This window comes from Panthera pardus, unplaced genomic scaffold (assembly GCF_024362965.1).
Source record: "Panthera pardus isolate Hobbes unplaced genomic scaffold, ASM2436296v1 HiC_scaffold_23, whole genome shotgun sequence".
Classification (NCBI taxonomy): Eukaryota; Metazoa; Chordata; class Mammalia; order Carnivora; family Felidae; genus Panthera; species Panthera pardus.
Window position 1 is genome coordinate 3,805,927 of NW_026526799.1, and position 14,774 is coordinate 3,820,700.

General features: G+C 47.4%; 1 protein-coding gene across 8 annotated transcripts in view; it reads right to left on the bottom strand.

Moving 5' to 3' along the window:
- TM6SF1 (transmembrane 6 superfamily member 1) overlaps positions 1 to 14,774 on the bottom strand; it is a 57,022-nt gene that overhangs the window by 29,001 nt on the left and 13,247 nt on the right. For 4 of the 8 annotated variants that reach the window (XM_053888627.1, XM_053888629.1, XM_053888626.1 and 1 more), the window contains 6 exons: positions 13,578 to 13,681; positions 11,788 to 11,870; positions 11,022 to 11,143; positions 9,152 to 9,256; positions 7,208 to 7,300; positions 6,444 to 6,563 (listed from right to left, as the gene is read on the bottom strand). In XM_053888627.1, the coding sequence (XP_053744602.1) occupies positions 6,444 to 6,563; positions 7,208 to 7,300; positions 9,152 to 9,256; positions 11,022 to 11,143; positions 11,788 to 11,870; positions 13,578 to 13,681 (627 nt within the window). The remainder of the gene's footprint in view (positions 1 to 6,443; positions 6,564 to 7,207; positions 7,301 to 9,151; positions 9,257 to 11,021; positions 11,144 to 11,787; positions 11,871 to 13,577; positions 13,682 to 14,774) is intronic. The other 4 variants (XM_053888632.1, XM_053888630.1, XM_053888628.1 and 1 more) reach the window with 3 other exon arrangements.

A 14,774-nucleotide genomic window follows, 5' to 3' on the forward strand; every position in this document is an offset into this window, starting at 1 on the left:
AAAGGACTGGAAGTCTAAATATAAGAAGTGATGAATTATTAGTTCATCAGGATCAAAGTGGAAAGAAGTCACAGAATCACAAGAATGAAAAACTAAATAATTCGCTTTAAATACATACAAGCTATCTTACATTTCCTTCCGTATGAAATCAGTTTATTCTGCGAAGTGGTTAACAGACAAAATTCGGCTTTTCCATGACAAATAAAGGATGAGCTTTCACAAGTGGCACTGGTATGGATTTGTGTCCATCGCAGGTATTTTAACAGATTGCTGCTACGTCCTGGGACCTCTGGTACAGTCTCGCTACTCTCTGGAGATAAGCGGTCAGTGTGATGTGTCGCGAGGACCACAGAAATGGCCTGTGGACGCCCTCCGCCTCGTGCTCCACGAGGCTCGGCAAGGGCTCTGCCCTCAAGCACGCGTCCCCCAGAGCAGGTGCCGAGCAGAGCCCAGCAGATGGGAAGCGTCCCATCTGCTGGGCTCTGAAGACAAGACCCGGAGAGTCCGGGGCCTTCGAGAGGCTGCCCTGGGGGGCTGCTCTTGTACAGTCCTGGGAACACGGAGCAGGAGCGTGGCCCCTGTCGTTAACCCTATTTTTCCCTAGAGCCTCTTCTGAACAGCAGTGATTTTCTGAATTAATATAACCAAACTTCTGGACTAGGGGCCAGGTTTGAACCTTGATTTTCAAAAATGTGGGTTTGCTGTCTCTATAGACACACGTACTACGTCACAAAAGTCACCACGTTCGGGGAAATGCCGACCGTTCTTTGAGAGACTGAGTGATACGAGCAGTCGTGCCTACTTGCACAGGGGAACCTGCACCAAGTCAGTGATTCCGTAGGCTCTCTTCCTGCACTGACCAGTGCAGTTAATACCTCATTTTCAAAATCAGCAAAAATCATTGGCAGCATTCCAAAATGGTCATGTCCTTAGAGTAGACTGTAAGCCCACCGGGCAGGTACTGTGTCTAATGTTTTGTGTGGCGCCTCTCGCATTGTTAGAGCTCAATAAACGTTAATCAATAATGGTCTTGTGACTGTCAAAATACAAACAGCTTCCGCAAAGCATTTCTCTATTTTTATACCTATTTCCGTAGGCCTCCTTTCTCCAGAATCCTCTAACGAGGGCCTGAGCCCAGAGCCCAGCGTCGTGCAGTTTCTAATGGGTGTGTTGCTGGTGGCCACGCCTTCCTGCTGAGTGAGCACCCAGCCACAGCTTCCTCCCTACGCACGCGGTGTCCAGTGCCCGGCTTCTGAAGTTTCAGAGAAACCTCAGCCTCCCCTGAGGACAGTTTCCTGCCTAAGCACGGGGCTGCTAAGGGCCTGCACGGTGTCTCGTGGGTCCTGTTCCCGCCGGCACACAAGGCCTCCTGACGGCAGGGCTCAGAGCCCAGCCGGGCACCTGGTGCTGGGTCGGTGGCTCAGTTGGCCTGGGGCTGCTGAACCGACTGTCACCCAGGGTGACAGGTACAACCTGTAGAGCCCAGAAATGTCTGCAGAATTCAGTGCTGTGAGGTGGAGTCTCTCATCATCTTTCTTATTCTAAATCTGTTTTCACCTTGAACGAATTTAAAAGGTCTGCTTTGACTTTTTTTTTTTTTTTAAAGAACTGGATGATTGGGATGGAAAATGAGGCAATAAAGGCAAAGAACGGTTACATTTTAATAGCTCTCTTTTCTTATATTTATAGAGACAGCCTGGAAAGGATGACTAAAAAAATCACAATCTCGGTTCCAGAAGGAAGAGCTGAAAGTATTATGTGTCCACATGAGTATCACAGGCCAAAACTAATGTGAACATTGGGGCAACAGCCAGGCTGTTTGGCCGATACAGCAGAAGTAGCTAATCCAGAACTATGTTATTTTTTAGGGTTTTCTGAGCAGCACAGTCCAGTGGTTAAGAATTCTGAATCTGGAACCATACAGAGTGCCCAGTCCCAGCTGTACCACAAGCCAGCAGTATGACCCTGGGTTAGGTATGTAACTCTCTGGCTTCCTCATCTGTAAAAGTAGGATAATAAGGGCACATTGCTGTGCCGGTGCAATGAGTTGATCTTTGTGAAGTGCTTAGGAGAGTGGCAGGTGAATTCCCTGCCCATGACCTGGGATTCTGCTTGGCTGAGAACTCAGGTGGGCTCTTCGTTTTCAGATCCCCTTGCTGACCTTCTGACAATTTTAAGACTGTCTCCACCAAAGGATAATCATGTGAAGACTTTAAACCCAAAGTCTAACCTCGATACTAATTAAAGGTGTATCGTGATGAATTACACTGGAAGCAAATTATTAAATAGGACTTGCATTAGTATCCCAGCTATCCACATGCTTCCTAAATCTTTTAGATATTTCCTAAAGGTTTCCATAAAGGCGGGGGGGGGGGGGGGGGGGGGGACAAAATTCGCCTCCAGCAGAGTCAACTCTACAACCACATTATCCACAGATAAGCTTCCAGACCCTCGTGTGAGGAGGTCCGTGGCACCCGCACGGCCAGGGAGTCTGCGCAACAAGCGGGAAGGGCCTGGCTGACCGAAGCAGGGCTGTTGTGTTTCCATGGGTGTTGCTGGGTGCGTGACAGGCTCCCTGCCAGGCCTGCCGTGAGTCTGTCCCAGGGCTTCCTCCCAGCATCCTTGATGCTTAGGTAATAATGTCCGCACATTACCGTTTAGGTACTAACATCCACACGTGGCCACAGATTAATGAATGAATCTTCTGAGCAGCACAAGGCATTTCTAGACTCCCACTGGGAATCTTCTACCAATAAGAGGAGGAGCACCAAAAATCTGCAGCTCATTCCGTGCCAGGCACCGTTCTGAGCCTCTTACATGTATTATTACCTCACGTGATCCTCAGCAGCTCTATGACAAAGGTCCTGTATGATCCTAACTTTACAGAAGAGGAAACCGAGGTAGCCAAGGTCACGAGCCCATCAGTGACAGGCTGAGCAATAGCCAGTCTGTCTCCAGAGCTCATGCTCTTAACCATCTTGACTATATTGGCTCTGGTTGTTTTCTTTTAATTTCCAGTGATATTTTAGCAGAGAACAATTGTTCAGTTGCTAGAAAGTACTGATATATAAGTGGGTCTGAGCAGCCTATTTCAAACTAGATTTGCAACTTTAATCCTACGTAAGAATTTTATATGAAGAGACACTTGGGTTCTGAATAAGTCCCCACTGGAACTCTTTGGTGTAAAAAATGTGTTGTGGTTTGATTTGATTTTGTTTTCTTTTACTTTCTGATTGAAATTTCAATTTCTGAAGGCAGGAGATTTGGCAGATTCCTCCATGATCTGAAGGCAGGGGCTCAATAACTAACATTTCCACTGACTTGTACTGACCTAGGAATTTTTCAAAAATTTGTTTTCCTTATTAAATCACATTGACTCCTGGGAGTTCACTAGGCCTTTCAAGAAATGCAGGTTTTGATCAAGTTAGGGGGTTGGGAATGCACAAAACCCCTAAATGAGGAATGGCCGTTTTAGCAAGCTAGGGATGTTAGTCGGGGTTATGGAGGGTGTTTTCTGTGATGAATGTGTCACCCTCCCAAAGTGAGAATTCATTTCATGAGCAAGTACTGGCTAGGTAGGAAACAAATCACGTAACAAATTCAGCGTTCTCATTGCGTGCGCTGTTGTGTTATGATTTGTAACTTTTCCTTAGGCTGAGCTCTCTGAATATGTAAATACTAAAGCCAAGCCAAGAGTCATGGAAATGTCAGACACAACAGTTCTCGGATGACAGCATTCTACTGGGTCGGGAGAAACATCCTTCTGACATTGACAGGATCTAGTCTGTAGCTTCCAGCTGCCTTGTCCAAGTGGGCAGTGACAGATGAGCCCAAGGGCTCCTGCGAGGCCTGGGGGTCTGGCTGAAGCTGCTGACTGCGGCCCGGGGCTCTGCCATCCACACTGCCCTTCCCAGAACCACCTGGCTGGAGTCGTGGGTGCCTGTCTGCAAGCTTAGCCCTCCCCAGCAGGTACAACCCAGGGTTAGCCCTAGTGCCCCAGGTTCAAGCACCCACTTGCCCCCAAGGTATGACCTTCCCAAGCCTCTTGACTGCTGACTGCCCACGTGACTGGGCCTTGACCTACTTTTCCTGCCTCTTCCTCCACTTGTCTCCCGAGACTTGACTGGGTCCTACACCTGGCCTCCCTCTTGTCAGCCTCCTAGATGATGACACCCTGTGTTCCTGCGGCGGGGGGCAGACCAAGCAAGGCACAGGACACACAGAGGAAATCCGATCGTGTCCAACCCTGAGCAAGCTGATGATCCTCGAAGAGAGGGGGCCGGTAAGAGTGAGCTGAGCGGGAGCCCTCTCCGGGAGAGCTCAGGAGAACGCAGCCAAGAAAATCCAGGCCAGGGCTCACTCTGCCCTCTAGCCTGCTGCACCCTTCCCCAGCCTGACAGCCCACAGAGCCCGCTCACGTGTGACCGCCTCCCACCCCCCCCCCCCCCCCCCCGAGGCTCTCCGGCTCCTCCGTGCCCATATGAAGTCTTGCCTTGTGCTCACTGCTTGAGCCATGCCACTACCATGGCTCGCTGCTTACAGGAGAAGAGAGAGAACAGTACAGAAGAAGATGGGCTTTGGGGTCAGGCAGGATTCCGTGCCCCTATTCCCCTATTCTGCCTGCCGTTTAGTAACTGTGACCCAGGCGAGTAACAAGCTGTCCTCAGCCTCCGCTCTCTTAGCTTTTAAGAAATCTGCAGGGAGGATGCTGTGTGTTCACTGCACTGTTCCAGGGCACGGGCACACGGGAGTGCTGTGGGTTCACTGCACGGTTCCAGGGCACGGGCACACAGGAAGACCACCTCTGTCTGCTTCCATTGCAGCCGAGGTGGTGCCAGACCTGGCTGTGGAAACTCTCCCACATGATCATCTTTGCACAAGCAAGAAATAAAACTTTAGTGTGTTAAGCCACTGAGTATTTGCTACCCCGGCAGAGCGCACAGCCTGTCCCTACCCAAGTAGGTAAGTAGAGCACAGCCTGCTTTGCCTCACCCAAGTTAGAGGAGAGCTCAGACCAGTGCAGGGCAGTGGGCTGGAACTCACTGGGGTTTGAGGGTTACTCTGGAGACAGGACTAATGACCTAGTGATGGGCTAGATGGTAGGGGTGAGGGAATGGGAAGGAGCTGCTGAAAGCGGGGGAGGATCTGTTTGCAGGCCGCGGTGGGGAGAGAGAGGGTGTAGGAGGGTCAGGAGTCCTGTTTTATTTAGACACTAACTCGGAGATAGCCGCGTGAAAACACGGAGTTTGGGATTAGGGATAGGAGTCTGGGGACAGCTGGAGCTACAGACAGAAAATTGGAAGTCAGCTTATAGTTAGTATGAAAGATACGGAAATGAAGACCTCTTCAGAGGTCTGCTAAGAGGGTAAATCTTGGTTCTCTTCCCCTTCAGTCCTCCCAGGAAAGAACAGGAACCCTTGCTCTGGATGCTGCATCAGCTTTTTTGATACTAATATTCTAATTCTGTAATTAAGAATTACCTCAGGGGTGTCTGGGTGGCTCAGTCAGTTAAGTGTCCAACTTCAGCTCAGGTCATGATCTCGCAGTTGATTCGTGGGTTTTAAGAAAATTTTTTTAAAGACCTCAGACTGGAAGGATTTAGGCCAAAGGATTAACCCATAAATACTGTAGCTGTTTTTCCACCCTGTAAATTCTAAAGTGTTTTTTTGCCATCCCAGTTACTATAACCAGGAGCATAATTAACCATACATGCTGACAGTTTCCAGATGAACCTCATTCTTAGGCCGGCTTGAAAAGAGCAAGATGCAGAGAATGATTTTAAAAAGATGAATTCATTTGTTATTGTTTTTATTTATAGTAAGAGGGGGGGAAAAGATAAAATCATTTAATAATTTTCTTCCTTGTTCCTAAGATCGGTTTGTTTTGCTAGTTATCTTGTAAAAATGTGCTTTGTATAATAATACAATTTCCTAGATAAATTTATTCCAGTTCAATGAAATAAGCATTCACTCTAGGGCAGGGACTTGGCTAAGTTGCAAGAGGAAAGAATGGAACTTTCTCCAAACCCACTTCCCTGGCTCGGGGTACTGTCACGTAACAGAATTCTGAAATCTTAACTTTAGATAGGCATCTTAAAGATAACAGCTCTCAAGTATTTTTGTTCAGAGCCTGGGGAAGGGTCCTGGAAGGCTGTGGTGGCACCTGCTGGGTATGTGACCTTGGACAAATCATGTAACCTCACTGGGCCTCAGTTTCCTCATCTGTATAACTGGATGGCACAGCAACCATCACATATCTAGTTACTGTGAGATTTAAATAAAATGCATGTGCAGAAACGTCTTCCAAAGAACCGTAAAACGAAAGGGGATGTGTCTAGTAACTATTTCCTACTCCTTAAACACCAAGCAGAGATGTTTTGCAGATACTCAACAATGACAGCCAAATCCCCAGCGAACTTTCTTAACAGAGCATATTTTGGGTACCTGGGCTAGACCTCCAGCATGTATCAGTGTCACGTCAGGCATCCAGGAGCATCCAGGAACCACTAAGCCGTAAAGCGCAATCACAAAGTAAGGGACAGAATAGAACAGGTATGCCAGCATCTGTATTGAACAGAGAAAGAACACCGTCAGCAAAGTAACAGTTAACCGCACACGACGAAAAGCACAAAAGATTGAACATTTCTAATTCCCATCTCCTACGTGGATCCACACGCTCCCATTCTTTTTTTTTTTTTAATGTTTGTTCATTTTTGAGAGGAAGAGAGAGAGCGGAGGAGGGGCAGAGAGAGGAGACACAGAGTCCGAAGCAGGCTCCAGGCTCTGAGCTGTCAGCACAGAGCCCAGTGCGGGGCTTGAACCCATGAACTGTGAGATCATGACCTGAACCCAAGTCGGATATTTAACCAACTGAGCCACTCAGGTGCCCCCACATGTCCCCATTCTTCAAGAAAGAAAATTAACATTAGAAAAATCTGAGGCTTGGGGCGCCTGGGTGGCTCAGTCGGTTAAAGCATCCAGCTTCAGCTCAGGTCATGATCTCACAGTCCGTGAGTTTGAGCCCCACGTCGGGCTCTGTGCTGACAGCTCAGAGCCTGGAGCCTGCTTCCGATTCTGTGTCTCCCTCTCTCTCTGCCCCTCCCCTGCTCGTGCTCTGTCTCTCCCTGTCTCAAAAATAAATAAAAACTTAAAAAAAAATTTTATTTTAAAAAGAAAAAGAAAAATCTGAGGCTTCATAACTACTTGACCTGGATTTTAGGATAAGCAGCAGGATCCTTTAGATAGGGCTCTTGAAATTGTGTATAAAATCGGCAGAGCTCAGCCGGGCAATCCAAAGCAATCTGAGAAGAAAAACGAATTAATTATAAAGTCATACTCACATCTGATTCTTATGGTTTGCTGATAAGGCTAAACGTTCCAAGTACAGCCACAAGCTGTTCAACAAAAACTGTGTGTTGTAGAAGGTCATCAGTAAAAGGGAAAGAAAAGAAAGTCTACAGATCTACTCTAAGGACGTGAAGGAGAGTTAGGAGAGGAGCAGGAAATGGCTAATGCTCTGTTCTTGCTACCTTCTGAGGACTCGGCTTAAGGATCTAGACTTCAGCAGCCAAAGCACAGCTCATGCTGGATTACCAGTTTCACTTCCTGGAAATCACTAGCCCACTCTTAAGAAAAGCCCGTTCGTGTTCACACCAAATTCATCTTACTGTGCTTTGCAATATTCCAAAAATAGCATCCTCCTCTCTGCAGCGAGTGCCTCAGAGTATATGGCCTTTAGGGGCAGTAAAGGATAAGGATTTGAAAGCAGAGTCCTGTGTGAAGCCACATCGTGTGTCCGCTTTGAAAGGAAACACAGAACAAAGTGTCTCTGGCACATTACGGGGTCCCCTCTGAGTCACTGCCCTCATGCATCACCCCTCCCGTCCACAGCCATAAATGTCGTCCCACCTAGATCACATCCATGGACACAGACCAGTGGCAGAGTTGGTAAAAATGGACCCCAATTTAAAAGCCCGTCTGCCTAAGCCCCGCCCACCGAGTGTGCAAACACCCACATGCACACATTTTTCTCCTGTGTGAGAACAGCTGGGGCTCATTTTGTTGTTCCTGTGTTTCTTTTAACTTTGGGAACGACAGCAAACTAACTAAAGAACAGTTTTGGGGGTGCCTGGCTGGCTCAGTCGGTAGAGTTTGCGACTGTTGATCTTGGGGTCGTGAGTTCACGCCCCACATTGGGCATGGAGATTACTGCGGAAAAAAAACAAAAGTTTAACTGCTCTGTGGTCTGAGTAAAGCCTTGCTTCTTTGCATTTCTTCCCTGGGCCACTCCTCCCGTCAGCCGACGCTACTGCAGGAAATTTCTGCTCTCCTGATAGACAGCTCTTAAGACAGCCTCTCGCGCTGATCCCAGCCAGCGGCACAGGACCCCAAGACAGTGAATCAGCTACAGCAGCTCACACTCGGCTCCCCAACTGTTGTGCAATGCCAGCAGCCTTAGGACAGTAACTGCCATTGACGATGCGTATAATTATCCGTATCATTCCGGCCACTTTTCTTTCTTTCTGCTAAAAACAAATCACGAAACTGGGGCATCGCCAAGGATCATCTATTGATAAAAAGAGTAACGCCAACCGTTTCCTGAACACTTACTACGTATAGGGCCCTCTGTACGTGTTTTGATGTCTATTATCTTAATCTTCAACCCAATACCATTAGGTAGGTACTGTTATTTTATAGCGAAAGGAACTGAGGTCAAAGACCCTAAGTCATTTTCCGAAGGCCATACAGCAGGTAAATAGCCAAGATTCTAACTCCTTCTTCTAGGGACCTTCCTCAATCCCTGAGAACACAGCCTTACCGGACTCTTCAGGTATCACCCTTCCCAAAGACATTTACATCAGAATCAGAAACATTCAAAGAAACCAAAAGAATGAAACTCTAATGGCTAATTTTTCAGGCACCCTAAAACGGGGGGAAGGAAGAGACCCCTGGGTGGGGCTTAATCCAGGGACCCGAAGGAGGTGGTGTCCAGGGATGAGGCAGGGGCCACCCTGGAGGGAGGAAGGCCTGGGGGTGACCCCCACAGGTGGGAGTGGCAGCAAGCAGGGCCAGGCCTCCAGGCTCTAGAAAGTCTGGTTAAATATGTATTTCTCTCTTTTTTTTTTAATGTTACTTTGATCTGTTACACTTACCAAGCCTCTAAACAGACAGAATCCAGTTGCCAGGAGGAGACCCACGACCAACATTAAATCAAATGGTCTTCTCAGCAGGTCCTTTGCTTGCACTTCTTGAACGACCTAAAATAGAGTTTGTAACCCATGAGCAGGCCCAAAGCGCCAAGAAAGAGTCTGAGGTCTACTGAAGCAGGAGGGCTGAGATGCTGGACAGGGAGGGATTCATGTCCTAAACCACTAGGCACGTAAGTTAGGAAAATCACGTTCCTCCTCTCAGCTTCCAGATTACTCATCTGTGAAATGAGGAGATTGGGCCAGGTCACCCTGAAGTTTCCTTCGAACTCTAGGAGTCCTTAAAGTTTTCTTGAGATAGCAGTTTTGTGATTATCATTATATGAGATACGCTCATTTTAAAAGTAAGGTAAACCATAAACCCATCACACTATAGAGTCACTATATTTTTCCCTATATACGTATACATATATGTAAATTTATGTAAATATACACATATATATATACAGATATACATACATACACCACATTTATATTTTACAAAATTATGACTTTACGTATAAATTTGAGTGTTTTGACACTCAACATCTACCTATATTATAAGCACTTTGCCACATTATTAAAAACTCTCCTAAAGCTTTTAAAATCATGTGGAAACAACATACTGTAGCCATTCTCTCACGAGTGGATATTTATGCATTTTCACCGTTAATGTGATGTTGAACAATTCTGTACATAAGTCTTAGCATCTCTCTGATGATTTTCTGAGGGTAGGGCCTTAGACGCGGAATTTAAGGGGTTAACTATTTCAAGGCTGATAAACACTGCCAAATTGCTCTGCAGAGCGATTCTGAATTTATTCCTCTCAGCACTGTGTGACCGTGTCCATTTCTCCCTGGCCACCACTGCGTTTTAACATTTAAAAAATGATCATGAACAGTTGTATGTGTCTTACGACATGAACACTCCATTGAGGCACTGACATGGAGACTTTAAAAGCAGCAGAGCCCAAGGCTATGGTTACTGCTTGCTTTTTCTTTTTGGCTACCCCCTGGTTCCTCAAAAGGATGTAAGGGAGCAGAAGCCAGCAGTGCCCCAACCTGAGTTTACTCAGCAGGTGTCTACTTTTTTACAAATGAAGTGTTTGCAAATTACAACGGATGTTAATGAATTCTATGGAAATCTTACAGTAAAATGAGTATGAGTAATCACGGTCTGATTATCTCTGGTAATTCATATTTTCATATATCATTTTGCTTAAAGAATCTTGCCTGAGGATCTAATACCTATAAAAAGGAAGAGAAACTTAGAAAGACGTTACTACCTTAGAAATGAAGACCTTAACAGAGTACCCCCCCCCCCCCCCCAGCCAGTACTGTTTCACTCCGACGACCTTGGCTGTGAATGGAAGGGAGGGGTCTCAGAAGACGTCCTGGAGCCAGTCTCCATGTGCCTGGATCTCTTGGTAAATCACACCCTGTGGCTGTGTGTGCTACCTTGAATAGCAGCATCTCTCCAGCCTCCCCTTGGGACAGTATATGCACTGGCATCTCTGAAAGAGGGGCCCGGATGCTCAAATGCCAGGCCATAAACAGCCTCAGACAAACCACGCACGCCATGCACTAATGCAGAATCTGATGGGAACAGCCAGTACGGACCAACAGCACGGCCTGGCCCACTGAAGCAGATGTCTGAAGCAGACAGAAACACCCTCCCTGCCACTGTAACTAAGGCGTGACCAATGCACAGAATCGACACAGTCAAACCAGCTGCCCCAGATGCTCCCGTCCACGGAGGCGTGGTTCAGTGCGATCACCAGGAGATGTGAGAGCCCTGTGCGCTTGGGAACAGGTTACAGTTAACGTAATAAAATCACCTTTGAGGGATAATTATAATTTTCTGACGGCTGATTATAGATTCTGAAACCAGCCCAGACAGGAAGACAAGTGTATGGTATGCTTAAGAAGAAAGCAGGGCAAATGCGTGTTCCATACTTCCCTATTTAAAAGAAAGAAAGAAAAAGTCAAAAGTTTGCCACAAGCACGTGTAAACACAAGCAACATTTAGGATACCGCCCCACCTCAAGCCGTCTAAAATTGTGCTGGGGACCAGGTAATATTCTTAAATGAGACACACACAAAAAAAACAAAAAAACAGGTCAAATTAAAACTATCAGGTGCTTTTTAACAGGCACATTCTATCCACTGTATTTTTAAAGTATATTTAATATAATGCCCTGATTTCTTGCACATGTAAATTACCTTTTACATTAGCTTTTGAGAGTCTTCATTTTTAAATGTATTTATCAAATGTATCGAGTTACATATAATACACAAAGCTGTAGGAAACATTTGCACACTGCCTATAGCCGCAAACACAATACTCACCCCCTCTAGATCCTGTATGTCAGGAAGCCCTGATACACCATTGTCTAATTGTTCAGTGTCTACTTCCAAAAATTGCTCAAAAGCCATTTCTTAAAAAGTGAGATTAAGGAGGGGAAAAGGAAGAATTCTGCCAAACAGCGTTGTGATAAGCTTGGAATTTCTTGATTCTGTTACAACCAAGATACCTCCTCTATTTAAGAACACTCCCCATTGTTTCAGAAAAAGGAAAGTGAATTTTAAGATAAAGTTTCTTACCCACAATGTTTCCTGGCACAAAAACAACAATGCTCATGATAATAGATCCAACCCAGTAGAGGCCAATGGTTCTATAGCTTTCCCTGTAATGAAAAAATCTTGGCTTAGTGCACTTGTCTTAGAACACCCATTAGCAAAAGATGATCCATATTATTAGCGGTATCCTAACTAGTAAAGTCTATGAACCAAAACTTACTGAATCGATAGTTAAAAATCAACCCTCGGGGACCCTGGTGATCAAACTTCATTTCCACCTGTGATCTATACCATAGAACCCTCTTTGTGTCCTTTTGAATAGGAATTTCGCTTGCAACACTGGTCGTCTGTTAATCTACAGCACAATCACTGTCAAAGGAAGTGCCTCATTTTTGACGGTTTTGTAAGAAGTTCCCAGCAGGAAAGGAAAAAAGAAAGTTCACAAAAAGAAAGGAAATTGGACCCATATTTTAAATCACTGTAAGTATGAGTAATAGGATGGTAAGTGGACTTTTCATGGTGTCAGAATTTTGGCCAAAGCTCTAGAGACAAAGATAATATGTAACCCCTCCCCCGTGTTCAAAAGGAGCCACCAGACACCCCTGACCTTACCAGGCAGTGTGGACAAAAAGCTCTTTCAGCCGATAACCCTGACAGCCCACCTCCACAAGGGGCTATGAGGAATCAAAAGGAGATTATCTGAAGGGAAACAGGTGGCCGATACTGTGTTTTCCGCCTGCCCCACCTCCCAAGCCAAGTGCAGCAGATTCACGATGACTGGGATTGTCAGCAGGAGAATCTTCTTCCCCAGCAGGATGCTAACTGAGCCACAGAAACTCGCCCACTCCCGGCAGCCTCCGAGCAGAGCCCAGGCATTCTCTGAAATACGTGACGTGGTCCCTGGAACTTGGGTACCTTTCATGATGAGAGAAGTCAGTGCCCAGAAAAGTCCAAAACTTAGCGGGAGCTGTCCCTGAGTTCATGACTGAGGCAGCTGAGGCAGCAGGGGCATGGGGCAAGAATGCACCATTTTCTCTAACCTGGAGCCAAGGGGAGGCCCAGGAACCTAGCTGGGCTTGAAGAGATCCTACCCCAAAGGGTATGCAATCTAGGTTACAGGGACCCCAACGGAAAGAAGCTGCGGGTGTACCAGCAATGGCAGAGGAGTCCCACGCATTCAGCCAGAGAGAGCTCTGCTCGCTTGGATTTGCAACGCCCACGTTCCTGTGGAAGGGTCTCCCGAGAGCCCACACGTGTGCTCCACGTGACAGACCTAGCGTATCCTAACAGAGGGCATCGATCCCCAGAAGACTAAGTGTCACGTAAGACCCTGCCCCTCTTCCTTTATCTCCACGTGTACGTACACACACATTCCCGGAGAGGCCAGCTGCACGGCGACTCGAGAAAGAACAAAACGAGAGGCCATACGCCCTGACCTCAGTGCAGACCCCCACGCCTCAGGGCCACACGGGAACCGGAGGTGGAGGAAAGACAGAGCTTCGAACCGGAATGAGATGGAAGTTTAAAACCAGAACGGACTGGGCTTTCACTCCAGCAAATGAGACGGTCCTTAGAACACAGTAACTTGAGCGGTCTGCCCAAGCTTGTCACCATGGCAGGGGACGATCCAGAGGGCCACGTTCAAAAGGCAGCGATGCCAAGAAAACAAAGCCACGTCTAACCTGTGTCCAAGGAGCGTATGTTCATGTCCGTGTATGCCTGTCTGTGTATTTGCCCCCACATCTGTGTTTTCCTTCCGTACCCGCGTACCGGTTGCTAAGGCAAAGGCACACACAGCAGACGGACCGACTTACTCCCATGCTATGGCTGCCACCATCACCAGATACATCAAATAATGAGCAGAGCCATCCCAGTAGCAGATCATGTGCCCGTACGCCGTGTTCAGATACGGTTCACCCTACGGAGAGATTAAGAAATGAGTCTACTTTACATACGACTCGGACATCTCCACACAGAACTCCAGACCTGTGTTTCAAGTCAAATGAAACAGAACCAGCTTGTGTCTGTCTGCTAACTTGAAACTATGCAGAATCCTGTACGATTACAAATTAGTAGGCACATGAAAACACAGCTTTACCCTGGAGCCCCCAAAACTGGAGCCTGCCGCAGGATGGCCCTGAAGAATGCCCAGCCAGCATCTGACCGGCTGGGCCAATGCCCATGGATGGCGATACAAGACAGACAGCCTCATGGGCAATCTGCTAACGCACTGAGGCCAAGTCAAAAATGAGACTCAGGGCGCTTAGCTCTGGCCAGAGGACGGTGGCCAGAGGAGACCCTGCTCACCAGAGCCACCGGCCGACCTTCCCGATTCACCTACGTGCTCATCCCCAGGCTTGCACGAGTGAGGACGAGGAAGGCACTTCTGCCCCCCCCCCCCCCCACACACACACAGACAGGCACCCAACCGCCCTATGGGACAGACAACGATTGACTCCATTTTACAGATGAAACAGAGCGCCAAGGGGTTGTGAGACCGGCCTAAGGTCACACAGTTGACATCTAGCACAGAGCATACTGTCAAGAAAAGCCATACTTCTGAGGATTTTTTCATTTTACAGCCATGAGATCCCATGACGAGCGACATGTCGTGCTTCCGGAAGGCTACCACAAGATCACTGTCCGATTTGCACGGGCTTTTCGTTTCCTTCTGAGTCTCGTGTTCCTTTCTTCTCTCTCCCACGTCCATGCCATCCCGCCTTGTTTCTGGCCTGTCTTCCTAAGATGCCCTCAGTCCTTTCTGCGGCCAGAACAGTCAGATCAGCCAGCCAGGAGGGGCCCCTCTGAAGCATGGTGTGCCCGGGGCAGGGCCTGCCTGGTCCTCTCTCCCCACAAGTGAGATGCAATGAGAACTAGCAAGGAGGCAGAAATAACACAGCAGCTGGACTTCTGTGCCCACGCCTGACGCACATCTTTTCTCCCTGACATGCTTCGACTGAACAATCCAATCCGATTTCATGACTTTAATTGTTCATGCCTACACATCGGAC